Source organism: Cheilinus undulatus, linkage group 6 (genome assembly GCF_018320785.1).
Source record: "Cheilinus undulatus linkage group 6, ASM1832078v1, whole genome shotgun sequence".
Taxonomy (NCBI): domain Eukaryota; kingdom Metazoa; phylum Chordata; class Actinopteri; order Labriformes; family Labridae; genus Cheilinus; species Cheilinus undulatus.
The window spans coordinates 33,327,431-33,355,303 of NC_054870.1; the positions used below are offsets into that span (position 1 = coordinate 33,327,431).

Here is a 27,873-nt window from a genome sequence, read left to right on the forward strand (position 1 = left end):
TGGCTGTTCCAACAAGGAATTTGATGATCAACATCTGGCTTGCTTGATTCATGTTTCTGCTAGCAGCATTGCTAACTTGCACGGTGTTTCTTTGTTGCTGTCAGTTACTGCCAGGTTTAATATCCTGCTGTGTAGACAGGTTTTAAGTCAAGTTAAGTCAAAGTTTATTTATATAGAACATTTAAAGCAACCTCAGTTGTCCAAAGTGCCAAAGTTTACTGGCTTAACCACTATTATAAAAATATAATAAAACAAGTAAGAAAATCACAACAAAGGGCTCATTAAAAAACAATCGCTTAATGCTATAAGCATTAATCTGAAGTTTTCTATAGATAGAGCAGCTCTAGTATTAAGAGGTACACTGTTACCCAGTTCTGGAGCTGCCACAGCAAAAGCGCTGTCACCTCGGGTTTTCAGGCTGCATCTTGGAACATCAAGAAGCATCTGGTGTGTTCACTGCAGAGCTCTGACTGGAGCATGTTGGTGCAACAGCTCAGACAGATAGGAAGGTGCCAACCCATGCAGTGCTTTAAAAACAAGTGACAGAATTTTAAACTCTATCCTGAAACTGACAGGAAGCCGGCCGTGCAGCTGCATTCTGAACCAACTGTAAATGACAGAGAGACTATTAATCTACACCAGCACATGAACAATTGCAGTAATCCTAGCGAGAGGTTATAAACACATGGATTACCCTCTTGAAGTCATTTTGAGGAAGATCGGGCTTTACCCTCCCCAGCAGTCTCAGCTGAAACAAAGTTGTATGTGACCACTGACCTGATCTGATGACCTGATTTAAAGGAACTATAAGAAATTACAGCAAGTTTCTAACACAGGGGCAACAGTAGGAGGCTAATGGACTGTCTCTGTCAACACCATTCACAAATTCAGGCTTTCCAAACGCTATGGTTTCTGATTTCCCCTCCTTTTAAATGCAAAAAGGTTAAGCTCAATCCATGATTTTACATCTTGAAGACAGTTTTATAAAACTTCTAGAGAATAATCATTGGCTTTTATGGGCTGGTAGACATGAATGTCAGTAGCAAGAAATGGAAATATTGATGTGATTTTGAAATTGGACACCAAGGGGAGTGTGTTTATTTAACCTTTATTTACCAGTTTAGCCCCACTGAGATCAGCGTAGGGTTCTCTTTTTTGAGGGAGACAACAAATTGCACAAAGTCAAATGAATGCAGGTTGTGTAATCCATTCTTCAAGATTAAAAGAGGAAAGGTAGTCCAGAAATTTGCTTTGAATGGCTTTATAAATGAAGACGTACCAATGTCCAAGACAATGTGTACTTAAAGAAGTCCAGCTGACCCATTGTAGATATTTAACAAAGTTATTCATCTAATCACAAACAAAATGTTTACAGCATGTTGAACTGCAACAATGACTGCAAATATTTCCAATCCAGCTTTTCTGTATGCCTGTGAGTTTTAAAATGTCAAACAGTTGGTTCACCCAGATTACAAGTAAACCTCTCCTCTTGATACTGTGCTTCCATTAATCAGTATTATCCACAGACTTTGACAGTGAGGTTAAAACCACTGGTCTTGTTCTTTTTTAGACTAACTAGCATAACTCCGTGGGCCAGAGTAAAAATCAAAACGCTCGAGGCTATACTCTTCTCCAGCCTTCATCAAGCTGCTTAACCCTGGTGCAAGGGAGCATCTTTCTATAAATGTAGCAGCTCTTTTGCACTTAGATTTTTTTACACTTTCTATCTTTGTCGTTGTTTTGTCAATGTCAAATGTAGTCAAGTGTCTCTTTTCTGTTTTCAACATGTTGTGAAGCAGCTGTCTATTGTTTAGAGCCATTTGTTTATTATTCTTTCATTATGTTCATGTGTGAGGAGACAAACCACAGCGCTGTACCTAAGACAAATTTCACCCCGAGAAAATCACATTTAAGCTTTCACCTATCTCATCATGCATCGGGCATAAGTCAGATAAACACCTTAGACATGTGACAGGTGTTGATATATTTGTTTCTATTATTAATATTCCAGCCGGTAACTCTTGTAACAATTGCTTTCATGGATTCATCCATCTGTTTAATTGCAGTGGCTAAATGTGATGACAGTTTTATTGATGAGGTGACTTAATTCCAACAGCTGATAAGGCTGGATCAACGGGTCGCTGAGAGTGGGAATGAATGGTAATGTGTTGCTTCTCTCATTTTTCTCAGGTGTTCAATCCTTCAATAACAGAACCCCCCTCCCCCTTCTCCTGCTTCCATGATACCTCTCCTCTTCATACAACACCTTCATTTCTCAACAGTAATCTCCTCACCCTAAGCCCTTTAAGTCACCATTAAGCCTCCATTCATTCTTACATAATGATCAAATTCATCCCAGTCCATTTACCTCCAAGGTTTAAGATTTACAAAGGATTAGAGGTTGAAAAATCAATTTGCTTGCTCTTGGATGTCAAGTAATCCAGTTTGGCGATACGTTGGTGCCCCTGCAGTTTAATGGGCTGTGCGGTACAGGGTGACTGTCCTCAAATGTGACACCTTTGTGGGAATTTAAAGGGAAGGATATGCTAATATAAATGGCCTGGTTATGTGAATTGAGGGATTAGTTTTGACATTTTCTGGAGTACTGTAAAATCATTAGAATATGAGCCTTGTCCTGAGATTTGAGTTATCAAGTTAAAGGCTAATGCAGCACTTCAAACACCTGTATAACACACTAAAAGAACTACAAAGTGAATATTGTATCACTATATTGATATGTTAACTGTAGCTTCAGGGTTTCACCTTTGAATTTTTAAAACCTCCTGGAGTGTGGAAAACTTTTTTGCTTGCAATAAGCAATACTATACCTGACAGAAATCCTGGATCCATCCCAGATAAAGGCATAAAGTTAATTGCTGCGTAGAATGGGGACTATTTTCAGCCCTAATTTCCCGACGCCTGTGGGTTGTTTTATTGTGTATGACAGCGCCATGAGGGTGAGACTTTTCAAAGGTATAAAAGCCATTTTAAAAGGGGTCTATAAATCTCTGCAGCCCAGTCTGGACACCATAGTTCTAACAAGCTACATGGATAAATTCAGAACTAGTGCTCATATAAAGGATTTCATACATTCAGCACAAAGTTATAGCCGAGTCAGAGTTTTCTTGGTCACAAAGAGGACAAATAATTAGGCTATAAAGCAAAACTGATGAGCTTGAACTCATAGCATTATTAACAACAAGAGCTTCTGTATAAAATGTGGTCACATTATGAGGAGATGATTTAATATTCACAGGATATTAATAAATATATTCATATATGGTGCAAGCAGATGTGTTTAAACAAATGAGCCTCATGATAAATGTGCAGGATTTTTAAGCCCTTTAATGGACAAGCCGTCTCACCTCTGCATGACACCGTGGGGGCCCTGTTGTTATGTGTGTGCATGCATATGGATGTATGATAACATGTGAATTTGCTTTTACTCACTCAAAGTCTCTTAATGATTTTAATCTGTATTGTGCAAATACCTCCTTGGATCTATATTTCTCATGCACAATATTTACCTTGAAGCTTAATCAGTTATCAAACCAGCAATTTGGGCTGCATGGTGGTGCAGTCAGGGGGTGGCACTGTCCCCTCAGAGCAAAACGGTTCCTGGTTCAATTCCCATTCAGACAAGGCCTTTCTGTGTTGATTTTAATATTTACTGTAGATTTGTAGGTTCTCTCCATTTACTTTGGCTTCCTCCCACAGTTTTAAAACATGAGTGTCCCTGGTGTAATACCCACTAAGACAAAGCCTTTTTGTGTGGGGTTTTTATATTCACTCCAGTTACTTTGGCTTCCTCCTACAGTCTAAAAACATGAGTGTTCCTGGTTGTTATTCTCCGCGTGTCACCCCTGATTGGCTGTTGACCAGTTCAGGGTGTGCCCTGCCTCTCGCCCAGAGACAGCTGGGATTGGCTCCAGCCCATCAGGACCCAAAATGAGACAACTGGTATGGATAGATAGATAATAATAATACTGATAATGCTACATGCTGGTTGTATTTTAACAAACTGTGCAATTTACTGTGAGGGAATCTTGCCCCAAGTGATAGCCACATGGTGTTTATGCTGGTTCTCCTTTTATTATGCTCATTATTTGATTTTTGTCTGTACATTTTCTTTGTATCTTTTATCTATCACTTGATTACCCTTTTTTATCTCTTTGAGCTGCTGAAACAACTACATTTCCTCCAAATGGTGGATCATAAATGTCTATCTTATTTTATATAAAGGATTAAGAATACTGAATTGTAAATACAAAGACTCATCAATAAGTAGATTTATGGATGATAAACCCCCATCTGTTCTAAAAAGATGTTTCATTACTTAAGTAACCTATAAAGAAAAAAACAAGACACATCTTTTTCATTTTCCCATTGCTGTTTTTATGCATTGTTTTGCACATTTGTCAAACTTAAATGTTTAAGATCATCAAACCAATGTTAATATTTGACAAAGATAACGAGGGTGAATACAAAGTGCAGTTTTTAAATTATTTTGTTTATGAAGGAAAAAGCTCTATGTGAAAAGTATCACTAAACCTGATAACTGGCCATGTCAGCCTTGGCAGCAACAACTGCAACCAAGCACTTGTGATAACTGAAAAGTCTTTCATATGTGGAGGAATTTTGGCCCGCTCTTCTTTGCAAAATTGTTTTAATTCAGCCATGTTGAAGGGTTTTAAAGCATGAGCAGCCAGAAGGTTTTCCCAAAAGTCTTGGGGATCATCAAGATGTTTCTTGGCAAATGAGAGACGAGCCTTTGTGTTCTTTTTGGTCAGCAGGGGTTTTGGCCTTGGAAGTCTCCCATGGATGCCATTTTTGCCCCGTGTATTTCTTATTGTTGAATCATGAACACTGACCTTAACTGAGTCAAGTAAAGCCTGCAGGTCTTTAGATGTTGTTCTGGGTTCTTTTGTGACCTCATGGATGAGTCATTGATGCGTTCTTGGTGTCATTTTGGAAGCACGGCCGCTCCTGGGAAGGTTCACCACTGTTCCCAGTTTTTTCCATTTGTGGATAATGGCTCTCACCATGGTTTGCAGGACTCCCAAAGCCTTAGAGGTGGCTTTTTAACCATTTCTAGTCTCCACTTTTAAAAGACTGTGGTTAATGAGTAAATTTCCAATTTAACATTTGGGAGGGAGAGATTACTTTTTAACCTAAGACCAGGTAAGTATGGATGGCTTTTTCCCCCTTTATAAAGGGAATTATCACTTAAAAACAACTATATTCTGTATTTACCTGAGCTGTCTTTGTGTAATATCAAAATTTGTTTGTTGATCTGAAACATTGAAGACAAATATGCAGAAATATAAGAAATTAAAGAGAGGGAAAGGACTTTAAGTGGGAGTATATGTGCCCCTGTATGAGCTACAAAAGCAAACATGACCATCAGCTTGAATGTCGAACATCAGATGGGAAGACGAATAACATTCCTAAACAATTTGCATGACTAAGATTCAAAGTTAGTGATACATTAAGTTGTTAAAAATAGCAGGAATAGATTAATGAAAGCAGACAAGTAGAGAAACAAGGTACCACTTTGTCCACAGGGGGTGCCAAAATCAATGAAACCAAATGTTTCTCACAGGAGCTTTAAATGTTTTTTTCATATTATGATATACTTGGCTTTCGACTACTGACGATGATTTTTACTTAAGCCTTGAGAAATTGAATGTTATAGTCTTAGATGTTTTAAAAACTGGATGATAAATTGCAGCTACCTTATGAGCTGCAGTTTATAAAATGCTCATTATAAAATGTTTGTCTCAAATGAGTTTTCACTGTAAGTTCTGGGAAAAATGACAGGATTCTCCTCCATTTACTATTCAGTGCTGATCCTGTTTATCCAGCCAGTTTGTAGAATTATATAGAGTGAAGCTTTTATTCATAATGGAGTGTTTATATTCATTAATGAGGGTTACAGTGATCTGTATTTGGTTTAGTACATCCAAACACTCTGATTGACTGATTTAGCCCTGAAAAAGCTTGGATTCTTTTGTGTTTGAAATTATTTTCACAGCTAAATGCTGATGTTGCATGAATGTAAGTGACCTTGGAGAGAGCCACCAGTTTTGTTTTACTCAAGCAATTACAGTTTCGAGAGGAGGGCCGGCTTTCATCCAGCATGAGGAGGACTGACGTGTTTGATTTTTAGTGAAAACTGTTCAGGGTTTCAAAATCTATGTGAGCAAGGTTTTAAAAAGTTCAAATTTCTTGTTTACATGATGGAGCTCTTACTTGTTAGAGATGTTTCCCCAAACACTCGTAACACTTGATAATTAGGAGATAGCTGAACACGATGCCAGGAGAGGCTTCCCGAGAGAGCAATGTGATCTGCAGATTTTATGATTGCACCATGCAGGCATTTTAAAGGGTGAAGGGCACAACGTGAACAGCCTTGTTTGTGTACAAGAATGATGAGGCTTTTCAAAATGGCACCAATTTCTGCTGGGAAAATGCATTCAGTTAAAGGAAAATTAACACAAAAGAGAAATGTATGCAGACAGAGGCCTTTAATAAGGTTCTGAGACAAACAGCCTCTCCTCATATTAAGCTGCCATGTATTGATATCTGCTATAATTTACAAGACATCTTGAAACTGACAGATTTTATGTGCATTAAGCAAAGCTCTGTGTATTGACAACCACATATGACTACCACACTTGTTTACGATCCTCTTAAAAAAAAGGTGTCCCTGATATTTACAATGTCTGTCTCTCTGTGCCTGAAATGAATTTTAGTGTCGGCTTATTTATTCATGTAGTCATAGCTTACCAGTGGTAGCATTTGCCCGGTGTCCACAGGGTGTTGAGAACCGTTCTAGCATGCATATGTGATCAGTTTATTCTCACAGAGTATTACAAGGTTTATGGCTTTCTGAAATACAGGGCACGCCATCACAGGTTTGTTTGGTTTCTATTAAAGGTGGAGCTGTCAGTGAGTTTAAAAGACGAGCATGGACGGCTCAGCCCTTTTGTTTCAGTGGGTGACATTTTATTACAGCTGCTCTCAAAACTGATGAGGCACTGCTTCAAGGTTGTTAATCAGTTTCTATCTGGTTCACAGGTGATCCTCATGTTGACAAAATACTACGACTTCAACACGGGCAGAGTAACAGAGAGCTCTCTATGGAGGTAAGATCTTTTCCCTGGTATTACAAGTAGAAATAGATATGTGAAAAAAGAGGAAGGAACCAGGCACTCCAAACATGAAAAATAAAAAGGAAAGAAACACTTAAGAAGCCTTTTGAAATGACCAAATAATTTAAAAAGCCTATATGTTTCAGCTATGTAGGTGCAAGTGCCTGCTTTCATCCTGCCTTTTTTTAGAGTGCACCTTAAGATACACTATGTAGGATTTCTGCACTGAAATGTCTCAGTCAATTTAACAAGTAATCATTCCTATGTCCCATATTTTTTTAACTGAGGTCTTACAGAATCTTTAATGTTTTTTAAAGTTTTCATGGACAGAGAAATAATTAATTTTCATAATTGTAATGAGACGTGTTGTTATGGAGGCTGCACAGGTTGTGAGTTCAATCGCCCAAACTCACCTCAGCATCATGACTTCCCCATTTCCAGCATGTTTTCATGATATGTATTTAGTTTCAATCTATTTATATATTTTACATAGCCATGGTTCTTGATGTTTTTTCAGTGATGTACCCCCTGTGAAATATTTTTTCAACCAAGTACCCCCTAAACAGTGCAAAGCAAAAATAAAAGGCATTCAATACTGCTGTGACAGCAGTGTCTGATTTATGAAGCTTTGTAACTGATAACCACTGTAATGCATGGCAAATCTGCTCATTACTAAAATATGGGTATTCAAACTAATGCAGTGAAAACAGTGACCGGACACACACAAAACCATTTAAAACTTCATAAGTGTGCAAAACACTGCTCATTTTTAGTGTTTTAGTGGTTTCTTTTGAACTATTTGGGGAAAAAAACATCACTAAAAACCTGTTTTTAAAAAAGAAATAACTTAATTTTTAAATAAAGATTTGTGCACACAAAGATAGTTAACAGCTTAGTGCCCTTTTTAGGGATCATAATGAAGATCTCTTCTCAGACTGAAATCATGAACTTAGTTACAGAGAAACATTTCTTCATAAAAAAAGACATCAATAACATATTTATGAGCAGGGTGATGGAGAATACAGTGATTAACAGGTGATGTCATGTGGGATGTGTCAGGGTGGGGCAAACCATCCTGCCATGGGGAAGACGCTTTTTTTAGGATACTAAATTTGTGTAGCCTAATAAATATAAAATGCAGTTTATGAACTTCAAGTTATATATTATTAAAAATATTAATTAGTTACTGTAAATGATTTTTGCATGGATACTATTAAATTTAAATAGATATAATTTAAAATTTCCACTGTTATATAAGATAGCTGAAGAGAGACAGAAAATCTGGGGAGCCTGAGTGGGGGGAAGACATGAACCAAACAGAGTTGAGACCTGGAATCAATCCTGAGATTAGAGCATTCAGGACTTTAGCCTCTATATATGGACACCTGCGCTACCCACTGAGCTGAACTGGCACATTACTTACCTACGTTAGCTACGTTAGTAATTTAACTGTGTAGCTAATGCTGCTTAATTAGCATTTTTAGCAAATGTCGCATAAGCTAATGTAGCTTCATCAGCTTAAGCCTTAGCTATGTTTGCTATGTAGCTAGTTGTCTACGTAGCTAACGTACATTCTTTAGCTTTAGCCTTAGCTACATAGCTGTATTAGAGTATTGTCATAGAGGTCGAGCTTTTCTCCTGTAAGCCGACTGTTTACCCAGATTTATTTAACACTTTGTAATCAGGTTTTGCAGGTCAGGTTTTCCCCTTTGAAAATTTGGTATCCTTTCTCTTACCTTAACCCTAAACCCAACCCTGAACTGAAGTTTCTTCTGATTTTATTTTGAAACTTTTAGCGTGTATTTCTGTCCTGACAGAGGCGGTGTCCCACAGTAGTGTTCTGAAAGCTGTGATCTGCAGCAAGGCTCTTGTAGTGTTTTAAAGCTTTCATCAAATTTTGGTGGATGTTTTCATGAAGAACACAGTTTATATGACCAAATGTGGTGAATTTCACATGAAAAACTCTGGTGGGGGCACTGCTATATCGTAAAAAAAATCCAGTGCACCTGAAAAGGTGCTGCCAAAAAATGAGAAAAGTGAAAGAAGAGAATTTAAATGCTGTGGGTGAGGTCTGCCCTACTAACATCCATCCATCCATTCATCCATCCATGTAGAGCAGACCTGGTTCTGAAGCTTCCATTATCTTTTCATTGTTCTGTAGCTAGTTCAGCTTAATTGATCAACTTTCAAATCTGCAACTTCACTGTTTTTATTCATTCTTAGCACTCTCAGCTAATTTCCTGTCCAAACAACTGTGAAAATGCTGCACAAACACAATATATGCTACCTATTCAGCACTAACCAGCAGACAGAAAGAGTTAGAAAACTTAGTGGTTAACATAGTGGAGCATTTAGCAGTTTAAACGCCACATATTTCCCTCTGGGTTTGGTAGAGAAAGAAAAACGCAGCAAAAGGAGAATGAAAGTTGGACTAACATCCACCAGAGACTTCAAATGAATAATAATGTGGCTCTGTGTCTGATGGACGTGTAAATGAGCAACAGTTTACCAGCAAGTTTGTGAAATAACTTCAAAGGAGAAGTTTGTTCGAAAACTTTATGCTGCTGAACCAAAGTTGAGTTAAAAAAAAAAAAAGTGTTAAAGGGCAGAAAAACTATGCATGTTAACACTATCATATCCTAGTGTTCCAAAGCTCCATTCATCATCACATGGGGGTCATAAAAAATGACTTATATGACAACATACACGTGCTAATCCGTCATTTAGATCTCTCTTGTTGATCGATCAGGGAGGCAAAGCTGCTGGACCCTCACTTTGATCATAAACCACGGTGGATAATCTTTAACAGTCAAATAATATGAAACAATAAAATGTCTGACACAGTGTCTTTCACTTTATTGCCCTGAAGGATGCTGGTTTGTAGCTGTAACAAAGATGGAGGCGGACTGAGAGGAGGAAGAAGAGTGGAGAGGTAGAGGGAATCAGAGGAGACACAGCCTAAAGCTAACCTTGCATAGCAGATGAACACGCCCGTTTTCGTGTTTCTTACTAAAGAATCCATCTTGCAAAGCTCCTGTCTGAACTGTTTGGGCCCGGTTAGAAAGTGACAGGACCAATCAGTGTCGAGGGGCAGTGCTTTCGGGTGCGGCGGAGTTGTGACCATAGACTGTAGAAAGAATTGGACAAACCCCGTGTGACATCAGTCGTCTGCTTACAATAGGCGGGCTAAAACGGTTCTTGAAGCCCATTCGTAGAGGCTTCCATATTGAAATCACGGTCTCAACCGAACTTTGGATCAACCTAATGGCCCGCCCACTAAGTGCGACTTCCTGTCAGCCTGCTAGCTAGCATTCCGGTTGACAGAAACGGAGCCTCTGCCTGCCGAGCTATCTGTCAATCAAATGAGACACGTCAATCAGCTTTCATCCTAAATATAATCCAAATGATCGTGGTACAAAAAAATTCACCCCCCGTACAGTGGGAGCACAATAAGACACTAACTAATGAGACATGTTTGGTGTTTTGAACCAGGCTGTAAACCGGTTTATTTCTAGTTTCAAACTCGGCTGTTTAACATGTGTGCAGACGGGACTTCCGGTGTTCCTGCAGCCAGCCTCAAGTGGACACTCGCGGTATAGCAATTTTTTGCACTTGCGCATTGGCTTCATTTTTCAGGACTGGAGGTTTATCTACAGTTGCTATGGTTTGTTTTATGTAGTTCTATATGGAGTTTAGTCCTCTGTAGGGGGCGCAGCTCAGTAGCAGTTATGTCACGTGTTTTGTTGCTCTGATTGGCCCGTAAAGGTGTGACAGACAGAATGTTCATCAACATCACCCTCTGAGTTTTTTTTTTTTTTTTTTTTCCAAAGACCCTGCCCTTTCCCAAATGCTATCCATGAGTGGTTTACCAGATCTGGCGTGCCAGGTTAGCCTAAAGCAGCTAGGATAAAGGAAGAAAAACTAACTAGTTAACTGGTTAGCATGATGACTAGCATGCTGGTTCACTTATTTCCCTCTGTTCCAGCCTTGGTGGTTGAATGCTGAAGCTTATGCAGAAGTGCAAAAATCTGCAGTTCCTTGAGTGTCCACTCGAGGCAGGCTGCTGAAGCACTGGTGTAGGTACAAGATATTCTCCGGCGTCAGAAAAATACAACTCCCAGACTGCAGTAAGACATAAATGCAGACCATAAATGAATAAAAATATATTAGAAATCAAATGGACTTTATTGGAATGGGAAAGAGGAATTTTTATTGCAGGAGCAAAAGTGAAATACATGTGGTAGCACTTTATTTTATTGGGCCCTAATTACCTACTAAATTTATAGTAATAAGTGGTAATTATCTAGTAATTTCATGAGAATAAGGTGGTAATAAACTGGTAATAAGCTGGTATATTACAGGTAATAATTCAGAAATATGGAATATATATATTAATATAATATTATAAATATTATATATAAGTTTTTACCTCGTAATTTATTAACCATCAAGTTATTTTTTGTAATATTGTGCAGTTCTCTGGTAATTTGATGGTGTTTTATCCTCACCTTAACCCTCAACCACAAAAAAAGACTTGCAAATTATTCAGGAAGGACTCACTTTAACTAAGTGGGCCAAAATAAAGAAATTACATGAGAATTATCAAGCAACCTATATAAAGAATTATCATCTGTGTCTTAGACATTACCAGAGACTTGCCACAATATTACAAGGGCTAGGTTTAGGGTTAGGGTTGGTGTAAAATACCAGCTAATTACCAGAGAATTTCCACAATATTATAAGGAATTACTTATTATTGATACATTTTTACTAAGTAAATACTTCCTTAATATTTCCAACTTATTATAGATAACTACCTATAACTATAAAATTACTAGGTTATTAGGGCCCACTAAAGTAAAGTTCTACCATAAAAGCAAATGTTGAGCAAGGAGCAGTTTTGGTTTGACAAAAAGGTAGTCCTCCAACACTGATAAGGCCTATTCAGTCATTAATGCTGTATTTCATAGTTAAAATAACAAATCCATGCTGGTTTGGGTTGTTGTGGTTTGCTTGGTGCATCTCATCGGCTGCACCAAAACTACTGCAAAAGCCAGAAACGATGTCTTCACCATTTTTTCCAAGTGAAAAGTGCAAAGGCCATTCTGGAGACCTTCAGCACCTTTTGCATATAAAGTTTAGACATCTGCCTTAGGGAGGAGGTTAACTTATGATGGGAGCGCTGAATCTAGCACATATCTTTGGTCATTCGTTCCATGAGCTGTTAGGTTTTTAAATAGGCACTGTTACCTTTACACATACTGTACATTAGGTACTGTTGGACTTGAAATGATGCTTTTTTTATGTGTATAATTTGTGTGGACTTTCCAAACAAAAGTGCCCTTAAGGGACAAAAAGACTTTCCACTCCAGTCCAAATCCAATCCAGTGTGCACTGTCGTCATTCCAACATACAGCCAATCATACTGTGTGACGTCAAACACAGGGAGGACATCTGGCACTGACACCAAAATAATGCTTACAGCCAGGTTCAAAAACAATTACGCTTAGAGTGTATCCTGTCTTTATAAGCACCCAACTGTGTGAGAGGTGAGTTTTTTTAATATCTCATCCATTTTGGTTTTATGAGGATACGTTTTATGAATAATTAGGGGACTGGTATGACTTAAAGCTGGTACAGTGTTGCTCTTTGTCAGGAGGCTCGAGGCCTGACTCAGTTTCACTTCTTTGTCTGTTATTACCCTGACCAAAAGTTGGGTTGAGACAGCATTTTCAGCATGCTATATATTGGCTTCAAAAATGGATGCAGTAACCAAAATGACTTTTGGACTTCGTACAGTAGTTTTTACAGTCTACAGTATGCTCATTTCTAACTGCTGCCTGTCTCCTCTGCTTCCATCTGCCTCTCATTTACTCTTTCTTTATTCATCTCTCTTACAGTTCCTAGTAGCTTACAAATTAGAGAAATCAAACTAGGTTTAAGGCTAACTAGGTTGCTAACATTACCAGAAATTGTTCATGCTAAAAATGTTGTGTCAGCATAGTTGAATGTGAAAATGTCATACATTTGTTTTAACATTAAATTGATAGTCAAAGCTAGTTAGCTTGTTAATAAATGGCACAGAATAAAAACCACTCAGTAATCTTTTTACTTTGAAATAAGTTTAACATCATACCGTTCACACAAATTATTAAATATAAAAGACATATGAATCTAAACAACCTGGCCAGCCTGTGAGGGGAAGATTCAAGTCTGTCCACTCAAAGAGGAAAAAAGAACATAAAAGTTAGGCTTAGGTGACCCAACCATTTCTAGCATGAATAACACCTAATAATACCCTCTATAACCCAGCACAATCAACCCAACTTCATTGTACATCAATCAACTCATCATCGTACACAGAATCAAATGTTAGCAGAATCAATATAAAGTAAAAACAGAATTTTAGACATAGTAGTTTTTAGTTTAAACACAGCATACAGACCCTTTGCAACAGCACTTCAAATTAAACTCATGCGCCTCCCGTTTCTCTTGATCGTTGCTGAGATGTTTCTACACAGTGATTGGAGTCCATCTGTGGAAAATTAAATTGATTAGACATGATTTGGAAAGGCACAAACCTCTCTATAGAAAGCCCCACAATGCATGTCAGAGCAAAAAACAAGTCATGAGGTCTGTAGGTCTGCAGAGCTCAGAGACAGAGTAATTGCAAGACACAGATCTTGGGAAGGCAACAAAAAAATATGCTGCACCGAGGATTCGGAAGATATTTACGGAAGATATACGGAAGATATTTGGCAATACCAGGACTCTTTCAATAATGAATATGGGCACCTGTTGCTATTGAGGACTGAGAACCTGAAGGTCTCTCTGACTGAGTTCCAGAGATTCTGAGTGGAGTTTGAATAAAAGTCCAGAAGGACAAACACAAATGCAGCCTGCCTCCAATCTGGGCTTTATGGCAGAGTGGCAAGACAGAAGCCTCTCCTCAGTGCAAAACATGTTGCAAATAAGCACCTGATGGACTCTCAGACTGTGAGAGACAAGATTCTCTGATCTGATGAAACAAAGATTGAACTGTTTGGCCTCAGTTATAAACATGATGTTTAGAAGAAACCAGGCACTGCCCATTACCTGCCCAATACCATCCTAACAAGAAAGAATAATGGTGGCAGCATCATGCTGTGGGGGTGTTTCTCGGCTGCAGGGACTGGGAGACTGGTTGGGGAAAAGTTAGATTGAGCAAAGTAGAGATATCCTCCATAGAAACCTGTTCAACAGCGCGCAGGACCGGACTGAGAGTTCACCGCCCAACATAGGGACAACTCTGTGAATGTCCTACAGTAGCCCAGAAAGAGCCCTGACTTGAACCCTATCAAACATCCCTGGAGAGACCTGAAAACAGCTGTCCACTGACAGTCTTCATCCAACCTGACTGAGCTTGAGAGGAATTGCAAAGGGGACTGACAGGAAGTCCCCCATTCCAGGTGTGCAGAGCTTGATGTGTTATATTCAAACAGACTTGAAGCTGTAATTGCTGTCAAAGGGACTTCAGCTAAGTCTGAATCCTTGTGTCAATATGATATTTTATGTTTTTCTTTTCAATAAATTTTTAAAGATGTCTAAATTTCTGTTTTCACTTTGTCACTATGAGGTACTGCATGTTAATTAAAGAGAGAAAAATGAATTTTAATTATTATAGTATCAGGCTGCAACATATGACAATTGAAAAATGTGAAGGGAGTCTGAATACTTTCTGAATGAATTGTAAAATTAACAAACAAGGCTAATTTTGGAGGGCAACCACTTAGAAAAAAAATCTTTTCAGCAAATAAGGATTTATGTCCTTAAAATCCTCTTGTTTAAAAACATCAAAATCACAAATAAAATTGGTGTTCACCCAAAAGCATGAATATTAGTAATAATAATACACCTGCTATTTGCCTTGCATGCCACACAGAATATTCTTGTTTATTTTCATAATTAAAAAAATCTCCATTCATCTAGCAAATTGCTTCATGACTTCTGCTGTTGCAATTTTCTGCTTGCCTGATATGCTTAATGATACCATCAGCATCCTAACTAGTAGGTGTTGCTCTCTTCTCCTTTGCTCTCAGCCACAACCTTTTAAATGTTTCCCTCTAATTGAATTTTAGGTCAACTGATTATGGGACCACATATGAGAAGCTTAATGAGAAAGTCGGGTTAAAAACCATCCTGAGCTACTTGTATGTGAGTCCTAACAACAAGAGAAAGGTAAGCTTCTAAATGCATGAAAAACCCTCCAGTGTTGTATAAATTATGATCCCTATGCAGCAGGCTTATTATCATTTTCACTACATAGCAGCCCTGCTGGAGCTTGCACCCTGCGTCTATTCCGAGTAGCATGAGCGCTCTTAAGCCCTGTGGAATGGATGCTGTCAAGGTGGGCCACTGATTCCCTGTCTCCTTTCTTGTCTCATCCCAGATCATGTTACTTACGGACCCCGAGGTGGAGAGCAGTCTGCTCATTAGCCTTGACGAGGGGGCGTCCTATCAGAAACACAGCTTAGCCTTTGATATCCTCAGTCTGCTTTTTCACCCAGAGCAAGAGGACTGGATCCTGGCTTATAGCCATGACCAAAAGGTAACATATAGCTGTCAGCTGGCATGGAATGAATAGAATATATCTGAAAAACATGATGAAGGAACGCTAGATAAGAGAATCCCTGCATGGGAGTAAAGGTAGCACACACTATGAGAACTTGAACTGTGGTGTGAGGTGAAGGTTTATTCAATTATATGTTATTTTCAGTGGTATTTTTAGAGTCTGATGACCAACTTTCATCACATTCTCATTTAAATTATTGGACATTAACAAGAAAAAGCTAAAAATTAAAGAAACATTGCACAAAGTCAAGATAACTGGTAAAAAGCATTATTGCCAGCTAAGCTATCAAGACTGCTGGTGTCCTGACTCTGAATCCTGGCGATGTACATTTATTTTTATAGGAACAATATATGCAATGTATAGCTGTCAGATGGGACCCTCTTAGGGAGGTTTCCTACTGTCATTGCAGACTTTGCACATTTAGAACCACTGCTTTGGTTAAACGTTTATCAGCCATTGGGAACCCTCGTTGGTTTTGGGCCCAAAGTAGTAGCTTACCTTGCCTATTGACAAGTAGTGCTTCTGTTGATCTATTCAGAAGAACACTGTGGCCTCACATATTTAAAATATGATATTCTGTTCTTTATAGGGAACCCTGAAGACAAAATGTGAATTGTCACATGTATGTTGGTAGTAACACATTACAAATGTGTATATCAGGGTTCACAGATTTTTTTTTTTATTGCAACCAGCAACGAATTAGTTTTACTGTTCAAGTAATGCTTTATTGTCAAGATTATTTTGGGGCTTTTCGCTTTTAATTGATAAGACAGCTGAAGAGAGACAGGAAACATGGGAAATTTATCCCACGACCCGTTGGTCGAGGACTACCGTAATTTACAGGCCCCTGCTCTACCAACTGAGCCAAACCAGCACCCAGTCATAAAAGTAAACTGTATCTGAAAAACTGCCCTCTTTCCTTTTTATTCCCACAAAAAAGAAAATCCTTTGCGTGTGCACATCAGCAAATGTTTGGCTGGAACTGTTGTTCATTGTTTTTTTACAACACATGGTGGTAATGCCATATTTTTGGGTGAGTTTTAACAGTATTAAAAATTGGATACCATTCAGTCCTAGAGGGAGGCACAACAGAACTCCAGCTCCAGCTTAAGCTTTATACTATAAAAGAGGAGGCTGGGGTGGGGGTGGTTAAGCTTTGCCAGCAGCAGCAGCATGGCGCAACAGCATTAATGCAAGCAGGGATTAGTGAGAAGTGTGTCATATTTAAATACACCACTGTGTTGAGAGGAAGAGCTATGATTGGCCGTTGGAGCTGGGAGGTGATAATTGGGTTCAGCTGCTGACCACGAAAAATGACTACAGTGTTTTGCATGAACTAACACTGAGCTTCACTTGTTAGTGTGTTGTCTGCAGATCTAGTGGGGTTGTTGCTCTCCACACATAGGAATAATACTGTTAAAGCTATCTCTATTTGCTGTCATGTGTAGAATCTAATGTTTTCAACATTTGCTAAGGCATTAAAACCTTTTAGTATTGGTCAGGTTTTACATGATGCTTGACAGATTGTTGCTCTGTCGATTTTATTTCACAAGCCTATTTGGCCAGCTGAAAATTCTCTTATCTATAAAAAAAATACAAAGCATAGATTGTTTTTATGGTAGAAAGCATCAATTTGGATGAAGACGGCGAGCTAACAGAGGCTAAAAATCATGTGGTCTTGTTGCAGGCTTTTACTTTGCAAGGATTTGTCCTAGACAGCACAGGGGGAAAGTTAACAAGGAAGACACGCCCAAGCAATTCAGCGGCTCACTCACACACACGCAACTGCAAGCATAAACACACACACACACTATTACTCTGTGTGTGCACCCTGCTGTCTGCTTTACTCAGCACCACAGACATCAAACCCGGCCTCCCCAACCCGCTGCTATTGGAGGACTTGATTTTCAGAGAGAAACACAGTCAAGGTCTGAGAAGTGAGATAAATGGTGCAGGGAGGAAGATGAAAGCTTCGTTTAGGGGCCATAGAAGGGTCAAAATGAAGATGCTCTTGAGAATTTTGGCTTCAGGTCACTCTGTGCATCTTCGTAAAAGTAAATTTCATCAGTTTGTCTGTGGTTTCAAGAAAGCTGAAATTAATCTTGGTTTCATTTTGCATCTATCGATTGGCTGTCGTGTCTCTTAAAAGTTTAAAGCTCTCTGATAAGCAAAAATGATGCTGCTTATCCTTGTAAAGCTCTAAGCTTAAGATGCTAGCTGCTCGATCATTATGGTGAGATGACAGACTTTGTAAAAGCTTGGACAAAAGTCTGATTTTGCAGTAAAACAGAATGCTAATGGCTTTATGGAAAAGGAAGATGATTATAATGGTGACTGAACAAAGGACCTGAAAATGCCAATTAGTTAGAGATCCGATGAAGACATTGAAAGAGATACTTTGATTTTTAGATAAGCAGATGTTTTTTATTCCTCCTTCTTACTTTTCTTTGCATCAGAATGAATTCCCTTCTCCCCCATTTCTATATTAAACATCTGCCTTCAGAGCATTACAGAATTTCTACAGGATCTGACAGATTTTCTCATCACAGATGCATTTTCACATAAACTATGCACTCAGCAGTGCAGTATTCAAAACAACATCATCTTATTGACGCCACAAAGTCTACAAATGTGACAGCTGCTTGATAATACAGTTGGACATAAATCAAGCAATAATGCTCCAATATTCTGACTGAGGAACATATTTCTTCTACTGTAACTCATTTGCTTAATGCATTCCTCTTATTTTTCAGCTCTATGTCTCTGTCGAATTTGGGAAAAGATGGCAGCTTGTGCATGACAACGTTGTCCCCAACAGATTCTACTGGTGAGTTCAACTATCAGCCTTTTGCAGAGGGTTCGTCTTTTCAGGAGAGACAGTGCTGCAACGTTGCAGCATATTTTGACATGCTCAAAAAAACAGTATGAATAATAGACAGGCCCAGAACAATTCTACATTAATAAATTAATATGTATGCATTTTTAGCTTTCTGTTTACAGCCGTGGTACTGGAGGGAATTGTCTGTAAATATTTACAAGTCTTATAAAAAACATCAGATAGTAACATGAATAAAAAGTTCACAGACTCATGCTGCATCCATATTTTCTGGTGTTACTTGATCATCTACAGTATTACAAAGAAAATCAACAAAATCAGTTTTGTTCAGTCAGTAATAAAGAAAATGCTCAGATCCTTTATTTAAGGAAAGCATTTTTATATCATTAGAAATAAATTATTCATTATGACATTCTAATTAGGACTATGAAACAATGAAAATTTCAAATCATAATTAATCTCGGAATATCTGTGATAAATCCTGATTAAACCCCCTCATTATGAAATTCCAAACTGTTTTTGTTTCTTAAACCAAGGATAATTGTCTTCCTGTTTGGATACAGACCTGCTTTTACTTTGAAAGAAGTAAGGAACTTCAGCTAGATGGAAGACTATGTCATGAACTTAATCATGGAAAAAAGAATTTGTTATGGATTTAGAATAAGATAAGGGAACATATGTCATCATATCACAATATGACACAGGCAGGGCTCTGATTGTGAGAAACACAATGGAGAACAGCACAGAGGACTTAACTGGACTGTAATAACTTTGTGGCTTATTATGAGTTACTTTGGTCAGATACAGGCCTCTTATACTCTTCTATTGTCTAAAATGGTTATTAACATCAACAGTCACATTGATTTTATGTCACATCCATGTTGCACAACTGTGCTTGTGCATGAAAAACCAATCAGTGCCAAAGCCAACCTTTTCTATCTGTGCCAGGGTTAAAGAAGTGTACTGTGCTGGAGCATGGTGCATAGCACTCACACTAGTCAGACTATTAATCTGTAAAGTGTCTGCCCTCATTCTGATCATTTTGATGTGAGAAATTAAAATCTCCCTCGCGCAGATCAGCTGTTTTAAAATCAGATTGCTGGTAAACATAATAATTAGGACTTACAATGATTTATTTTTGAAGGTGATTTAATGAAAGATTCTGCAAAAAGTCTCAAAATACACTGGGAGGCAGAAATCGAAGGAGTGAGCTGGAGTGATGCAAAGAGAGGAGGGTGATTGGGGGGCAGTGAGATGAGCTGAATTAAAAAAGGGTTTTTCATTTGTAACTCAGAGGAATTACTTCTTTCATATGTATTTATTTCATCTTAAATTACAAAACTGCACAGACTTTGTATTTATTGTTATAATGACTTTAACTCTCAGTAGAGTGACGCCTGTTGATTAACCTTACTTTCCCTAATATAAAAAATTGAGATTTATAGCCTCTCCTGAAGAAAAATGCACCAGCCACCACTGCAAACTAACTGAACTTTAGGGGTCAAACGTGCTCAGGCAAAGTTTACATTGCACCCTTAGTAAAACTGCTCTAATATCATGACCTCAGAATGACCTCAAAGATAAAAAACTGAAGGGTTCTGCATCTTATGATTGAAAGGTTTAGACAAGAAAAAAGTTATTGGTCACCCATTCACACCACATTCACATACTGATGTCAGAGGCTGCCACATAAAGTGCCCATTTGCCTATCTGTACTTTTTCATTCATACACTATGCAGAGGCAGCATGTTGGGATGAGTGTCTTGCCCAGAGGTACTTTGAGATGCAACTATAGCAGCTGGGAATTGAACCCCAAAAGCTTCTGGTTGAAATGAACTGCTCAACCGAAGCCACTCTGATTTAAGCCTAGATTAAATGTTTAAAGTTCAGTTGAAGACTTAAGCAAGGCTTGATATTAACACATGACAACCACCCAAATGTAGCCGAGGCAGGAAGTGCAGTGACTCCCACTAGCCTGGCTGAATTTATCGCGGACACATCCTTTATTCTGACTGGGCTCAGCTGTTAGTGCTAGTATCTGTGAATACTGTCACAATGGAAAATTCGTACTGCAAAAAGGCAGTTTTGCATATAAAGAATAATTTTATCTCAAAATAAATGCAAAGTGTGAGATTTGTGCTCACTTTATACCATCTCACAAACGTTGTGGGTCAGTGTGTGTTTTCTCCTGGGTGGATGAGAAAATAATAGTTTAAAGCTGGAAATACAGTGTTCATTACAGTTCACAGGATTCCAGATCGAGGTACACCATTCAGGGTTGTGATGGTACAAAATAGGCAACTATTAGCCCTGTGATTCCAACTTGAGTATGTGTGTGAAAAACACAAAATATATTTACCTAAAATAAGTAAAAAATAATTCAAATTGAAGACACTGAGCCATTTATATAAGTTACTATTACCTTAGTTCTGCTCCTGAATTCCTCACACAGATATGTTTAAGGATTCAGCTTCCTGCATTTTTCTTACATAACATTAGCGATATAATAAATCTTTAATACAGTCTTCTCTATTAATAATGTTAAAGGATTGGACTACTACAGTGTTTCAAAAATCAAAAAAAGAGAAAGATGCTGGGTGCAGTTTGTGGCAAAGTGGTTAACTTCAGGTAAATGTCAGGTACTGTTTAAGATAAAAAATGACCTTTACGAGAAAAGCCACAAGGTTTTTCCTTGGTAATCTCACAATGGAGCCAGAGATAAAGTTGAAATGCCATGTTTGATTAGGGATTTTTTCCTAAAAAAATAAAAAGCAGGAAGAAATGGATATGAGTTTCAACCACAAGGCGCTTTAGGGCTTCCAGGTGTTAAGACCTGGTGAAAGGTGAGAACTGCTCACAGCGTCAAGTGACCTGTGGGTGACTTAGATCAGTATGCAGTGCCTCTAAAAACTATTCTGCCCCTTGGATGTTTTACATTTTTATTGGTTTTATAAATATATCATGGTTAATATGATTTGACTTTTTTTGTCAAAAAATACAAAAAACTTCTTTAATGTCAAGGAGAAAACAGATTTCTTCAAAGTAATGACAAGGTTAAAAAAGTGATGTAAAATAAGTGACCGCATTAATATTCACCGCCTTCAAGTCAGGATTTAGTCGATGCACCTTTGGCTACAATCAAAGCACTGAGTCCGTGGGAATTGGTCTCAGTCAGGCTTGCACATCTGGTCACTGCAGTATCACTCCACCCTTCTTTGCAAAACTGCTCAATCTCTGTCAGGTTGCACGGAAATCAGGTGTGAACAGCCATTTTCAAGTCCAGCCACAATTCTCTATTGGACTGAGCCAGCTCAAGAGAACTAGCCCCACAGCATGATGCTGCCACCACCGTACTTCACAGTAGAGATGGTGTGTTTGTGGTGATGTGCAGTATTCTCTTTGCCATTCTCCCATAAAGCTTTGACTGGTAAAGAACCTGAGTAGTTGTTGTATGCAGAGTCTCTCCCATCTCAGCTGCTGAAGCTCGAAAGTCTTTCAGAGTAGTCATAGGTGTCTTGGTAACTTCTCTCACTAGTCTCCTTCTTGCGCTGTCACTCAGTTTGTGATGATGGCCGGATCTAGACAGATTTACTCATGTGCCTTATTCCTTCTGTTTCTTGATGATGGATTTAGCTGAACTCTGGGGATATTCAGAACATTTGTTGTATCAGTCTCTTGACTTATTGTTTTTCTTCATCTTTTCTCTGAGTTGATTGGAGTGTACTTTTGTCTTCATGGTGTAATGGTAGCCATGAATACTGATTATCTAGTGACTGGACCCTCCAGACACAGGATTTTATATACTGCAATCACTCGAGACACATTCACTGCACTCAGGTAATCCCCATTTCACTCATGGGGGGACTGCTAGCACTGACTGGCTGGACTGTTGAATTAAGTCTGTCTCTTTAAAGGGGTTGAATATTTATGCAGTCACTTATTTGACATTACATGTTTTTGTTTTTGGTAAAAAAAAAAAAAACAGCCACATTATATTGACTGAGATTGATTTATAAAATCAATACAAGGGTAAAACATTCAATGGGGTAAATATCTTTTATAGGCACTGTATATAGCTGTATGGTTGAAATTCGTTTGCACCTTTCCTGTTTGAAAATGTCTCTTTGAAAGATGCCCCGATCAAATAAAGGAAATGTGACCTTGGCTCCAGTGAGAGTGCCTTTTAGAACTTACATAGCCCTGCTTATAACAAATCTAACCATGTCCACATAGTTTTGATAAATTTTATATGATACTTGATGTATTTTGCACAGGATCGAGGCTGATCTTGTGGCAGAGAGCTTCTGGGTGTCTCTCTGAGTGTTTTAGTGATATTAGCTGTGAGGTGCAAGTTCAGGGATTATGGCCCAGGATAAATGTTTAATTTATAGTAGTTGGCTGCAAAATCCCTCTCCATGTTTGACTAAAAAAAGCAAAAGCACATCACTAATGTTGCAGTAGACTAATGTACATGCAGCTTTTGCATCAGGCTTGGACATAAAGATACACATAATTTCACAGAAATTAAGATAATTCTCAAACAATAATTTATAACTTGTGAAAATTTTTGATAAAATATAACAAAAGATAGCTCTATTTAAAGAGACATGCAGTTTTATTCTAACAGAGATTCTGTGTATAGCACTTCCTTCTTTTAAGTGCTCATTGTGCATACATCATTTTTTTCCCATTGACGCTGGGAGAAAAATTCAGTTCCACAGTTTGTAAGATTGAAACATCTGCAAACCCTGAAACAGCTGCATAAGTAAATCAACGGTTAATTTAATTGTTTATAGTGTCATGCACACAAATTCCCAGCTTATGTGGGCTCATATGACTCCAGAAATCACAAATAAAGTTAAAACATTATTCAGAGAAAACATTTCAAGATGAAGATAATACAGTGGAGTTTATAGTAATAATAAACCTCAGTTTAAGCTTGTATTATCATCCAGCCAGAGAAAAAGTAATCAGTAACAGAGGATTTAAAAGGTGTTGCACCATATTCCCATCTAAATCACACGATAAACAAAGCCTTATCCTCTGCAGGGATACAATTAAATCTGTTTCTGTGGATAAGTAATATGTATCCAAGCTTCTTTCTGCACATCTAGTCCTTTATTTGAGCTTTTTTCTGCCTCGCATAAAGCTTCACACATGCAGATTTTATCATGAGAGGGAATGTCTTTAATTTAAGCGTGTACCAAACATCAACAGACCATCTTTACTTATACATTAGGGACAATTTGCGCTGCATAACAATAAGTTTGCAGAATATCCTGCTTTGAAAAGTGAACCATAATTAATCGTATTAAAACACACACCTTAGTCATCCAAAGATGTTCAAGCAAAACGTATGAAATGAAAGCTCTCCTTTGTTAGACGTCTATCTATCTGATCTATCTATCTGATCTATTTTGCTGTTCAGACAATTTAAAGATAAAGTACAAATTTAGCATGATTAAAAAAATCACAGTATCTTTAATATCAGTGTGTACCATATATTGCCAGTCATCTTTTACTGTTAGAGAATTAATTTGTTGAATAAGGACAGTCTGTGATAGTGTTGGCACCACCCTGCAGTGTTGGCATCATCCTGAGTGTTAAACGATGATCAGTCAGAACCAAAATTTTTGAAGTTCAAATATGTGCTTCCTTTTTGTCTGAGGAAATAAGTCAAGCATGAGTCAAACCTGCCAGAATAAAATGCTCCCAACATCATCAGAGCTCCGCTTTGAAAGATGCACTTTCATCTCACCATTCACTGCTCGTCTCATCAGAGAAAATCTGACAAACGTAATATACAAAAACATGTTAACAGGCACCCCGGCTAGTCAGACATAGGGTTAGTTATGTGGAGAACACAGTGTTACATTGCAGGCGTTTATTTAAGAGCAAGGGCGGCTGTTCGCTGATAGAATTGGATGAAGTATTTGACAGAAAGTCCATTAAAAGAGATGGAGCTGTGAGGCAATTACAGAGTGCTGAGGGAAGCAGGATAGGGGCTTTTCTATATTATACTACAGACACAGTATGGAAAATGAGAAGAAACCCATCTTCTGTCAAAACAGCTGCTATTAATACAACAAGTGGTCGCTCTTGCCATTCTGCACTTAAACACTATCCTGAGGAATCTCTGCCCAAAGTGAATGGAATGGCTTAAGTACACCTTAGCCATAAAGTGCAGAGCAGGTCAAATGTCCGTCACACCAGTGTTTTTAGATAAGCTTGTTCAATTATCGCTCCTCAGAGAGCAGTAAAGCTCTTTTATTTCCCATGTCCCCTCACAAAGTCAAAATGAAAAGCAAACGCAAATGTAAACCCCTAATACTGCTCTTTTGATAATAGAAAATTATAACCGTGGGCTCAACGCAATTATTCTGTCAACTGTTTCCTCAATTTTCTATTTTCCTTTAATAATTATAAACACAGCATCGTTTTGTAAAATATGGCACAACAGCAAAGTAATTGTTGAAGCTTTTTGTTTAAAGTCTTATCAAGTCACCTATTGTTCAAAATGAATAACAAGAATGTAAAAATAAAAAGCAAATGATTACAGCAGTGTCTAGAAGCCAATGCTGCATACTGCCAAGTAAATGCTTCTCATTGTCCATGAAAAACATGTTAGTATAGACAGATATATCTGAAAGGTGAAATAAGGACAACTTTGTTACTCAAGAGTAAAGTTTGACCTTGTTTCTACTTGTGAAATACATTCTATCCGTACATTAGTGTCTTTGTTTTATTTAAAAACCTCTTCCATGCTAGCTGAAGCTGCTAATCATGCTGTGTTTGAACTAATCCTCTAGCCCCTTGGTTCTCAACTGGTGGGTCAGGTCCTTAAAGTTGGTCAGATAACCATTTTCAATGGGTCGCAGATGTGTACCTGGGGAAGAAAATATGGTCTATGATGTGTTTTTATTTTGAAGGATATGGCTCAATTTCTTTGCTCTGAAAACATTTGTTTAAAATTAAAAATATATAGGAAATTTGGGTCCTGATATGTCATTAAGATAGCGCTGGTGGGTCCTGACACTAGACCAGCTGAGAACCACTGCTCAAGTCAGCAAAAGCTGGCCATCTGGCTAAAATTAAGGTTCTTCTCAACAAAAACAACCCAAACTTTTGTGTTGGTTCTTTGGTTGTTCATGAATGACTGCCATTTAGTTTGTGAATCAGTGTATTAATACTAAACATTTTGAGTGCATAACTGTGCATAGTGCATTCACACTAAAAGTATGCGCCAACCCAGTAAACTACTGGTGCACTCAAAAAAATCCAAGAATTGAGTGTGTAACAAAAGACCCTTAGTGAACACCATAATCATGATGTAGCACAGTGGTTCTCAACGGAGATCAAGCCAAACTCCCAAGGCACACCATATATAATATCCGTTCAGTCTCTTTAAAAACATCTCACAGTAACTTAAGTTTTTCTACAGTTGCGTTAATAATGTATGGTTGTACAAATTCCCACAACACTGTAATGTATTATAGTTAAAACAACAGGGGTATGTGATTTGAGGCAGCCTTTGAGTACCTTTTATTATGCTAATCTCTGATGCTACTTAGCTAGCAAATTGTAACTCAGGGTAGACCATTACTGTTCCTTTCAGTTATATTTGCATGTTTGCTCATTTTTGAACAGCTTTTAGCAAATCCCAGTCATGGCACTAAGTTCTTATTGTTTTACTTGTAAATTTTTGCAGCTATTATGCTGTACAGAGTTGGTTTGATTATGCTAATCTCCTTGATGCCATTTACTAGCTAGTACATTTAGCCAAAGGTTTTAAAATTAAAGGTATATTAGCATGTTGCATTCAAACTTAAACTATTTCATTGTTTTATTGTTTGTTTGTTTTTTTCAAATGATACCCAGACACTTCTTTTTAACTTATCAGTCTAGCCTGTACTGAACTGACCAGTGTTTAGGCCCTCTGCTTATATATTAGCTGGGTATGGCTAATATGCTAGCTACTGGCCGCTTTGGCTAGCTACTAGGTGTCTTTTATCTATTTATAGATATCTATTATATCTATTCTAAAACTGCCTTTATTAAACGTTCCTCATCTGAAATTTTAATATCAATTCTTTTAATGTCTATAACTTGAGCAACTTGGACTTGCAAGCACAACTCATGTTGAGGCTATAGGCGAAGATGGAGGCAAACTAACAAGATGTTTTATCATTATCAAGGTTTATACAACCCAAAAAGTTTGTACTGCTGATCTTAATGCCAGAACAGTATTTTATTATTAATGCAGAAGATGTCATTATTAATTGAAATCTACCCCTTAGCAGCAGACTGATCCCCATCGTGTGTCCTGATGTTACAGGTCCAGACTGGGTTTGGACAAGGAGCAGGGAATGATACACCTGGAGGTCAGCGTCTCTGATGGACGTGAGTAGAAAAAATTTATTAGTAGTATTAGCTGCATTTATGGTAATTCCTAAAACTTAAACCTGATGGGAGATTTCAACTTTGTTGCTGTCCTTACTAAAATACCCCTCCTCATTTGAATTGGCTTTATGGAGACTCCTCATACGATTAAGCTAATTCATTTTTTAAGGGCCAGGCTGTGACTTGGCTCCGCTCTTGGCCACAGTGCAGAGAGGAGGGCTCCTCCATAAGGCCTCGTGTGTTAATGCCCTGTCCCCGGGGAGGCTGCCTCATTTGGCTGATGCTAACACAGTGGGACAGCACTATCTACTTTATCTATTAGTGAGAATAAGAATTGGCCTCTAAAATGTTGCCTCTATGGCTCAGTTAATACCATCAGCATAAGTGATGCTAAAACCTTGATTTTTTTGACTGCAGAAGGTTATCTGCTTTTCCCCTTTGCTGTATTTTTAGCACACATCTCTTGTTTACCCACAGGGTCACAGTACATAACTTGTAAACTTCAGAATTGCTCTGATGGAAACAAGGGCAAGCCTTTCCCTGGATTTATCATCCCTAACTCCCTGGTGGTTCAGGATGAATACGTTTTCATCCAGGTGGGTTTTTATTGCAAGGTCTGGCTTCATTAAAAGACAATTAAAAGCTGTAAAACCACTGCATCTTAATGTACAGTCATGTTTTTCATTAACTAAAAGAGGCTATTTTCTTGGGAAAGGATGGCATGGAAGTGAAGTCACAGTGCTGTGTATTATACTAAAAATGCTATAATCCAAAACATACTAATTAGTGGCAAACTCTGAGTTTTGATGGCTGTTTTAATTGTTGAAAACATGCTGCCAGCAATCACTGCACCCAGTGAAGTTTATGAATAT

General features: G+C 38.1%; 1 protein-coding gene across 1 annotated transcript in view; it reads left to right on the top strand.

Moving 5' to 3' along the window:
- LOC121511084 (VPS10 domain-containing receptor SorCS1-like) overlaps positions 1-27,873 on the top strand; it is a 115,130-nt gene that overhangs the window by 36,374 nt on the left and 50,883 nt on the right. The window contains exons 2-7 of the mRNA XM_041789615.1: positions 7,081-7,148; positions 15,272-15,371; positions 15,583-15,741; positions 18,519-18,592; positions 26,937-27,001; positions 27,479-27,597. Coding sequence (XP_041645549.1) covers positions 7,081-7,148; positions 15,272-15,371; positions 15,583-15,741; positions 18,519-18,592; positions 26,937-27,001; positions 27,479-27,597 — 585 coding nt within the window. The remainder of the gene's footprint in view (positions 1-7,080; positions 7,149-15,271; positions 15,372-15,582; positions 15,742-18,518; positions 18,593-26,936; positions 27,002-27,478; positions 27,598-27,873) is intronic.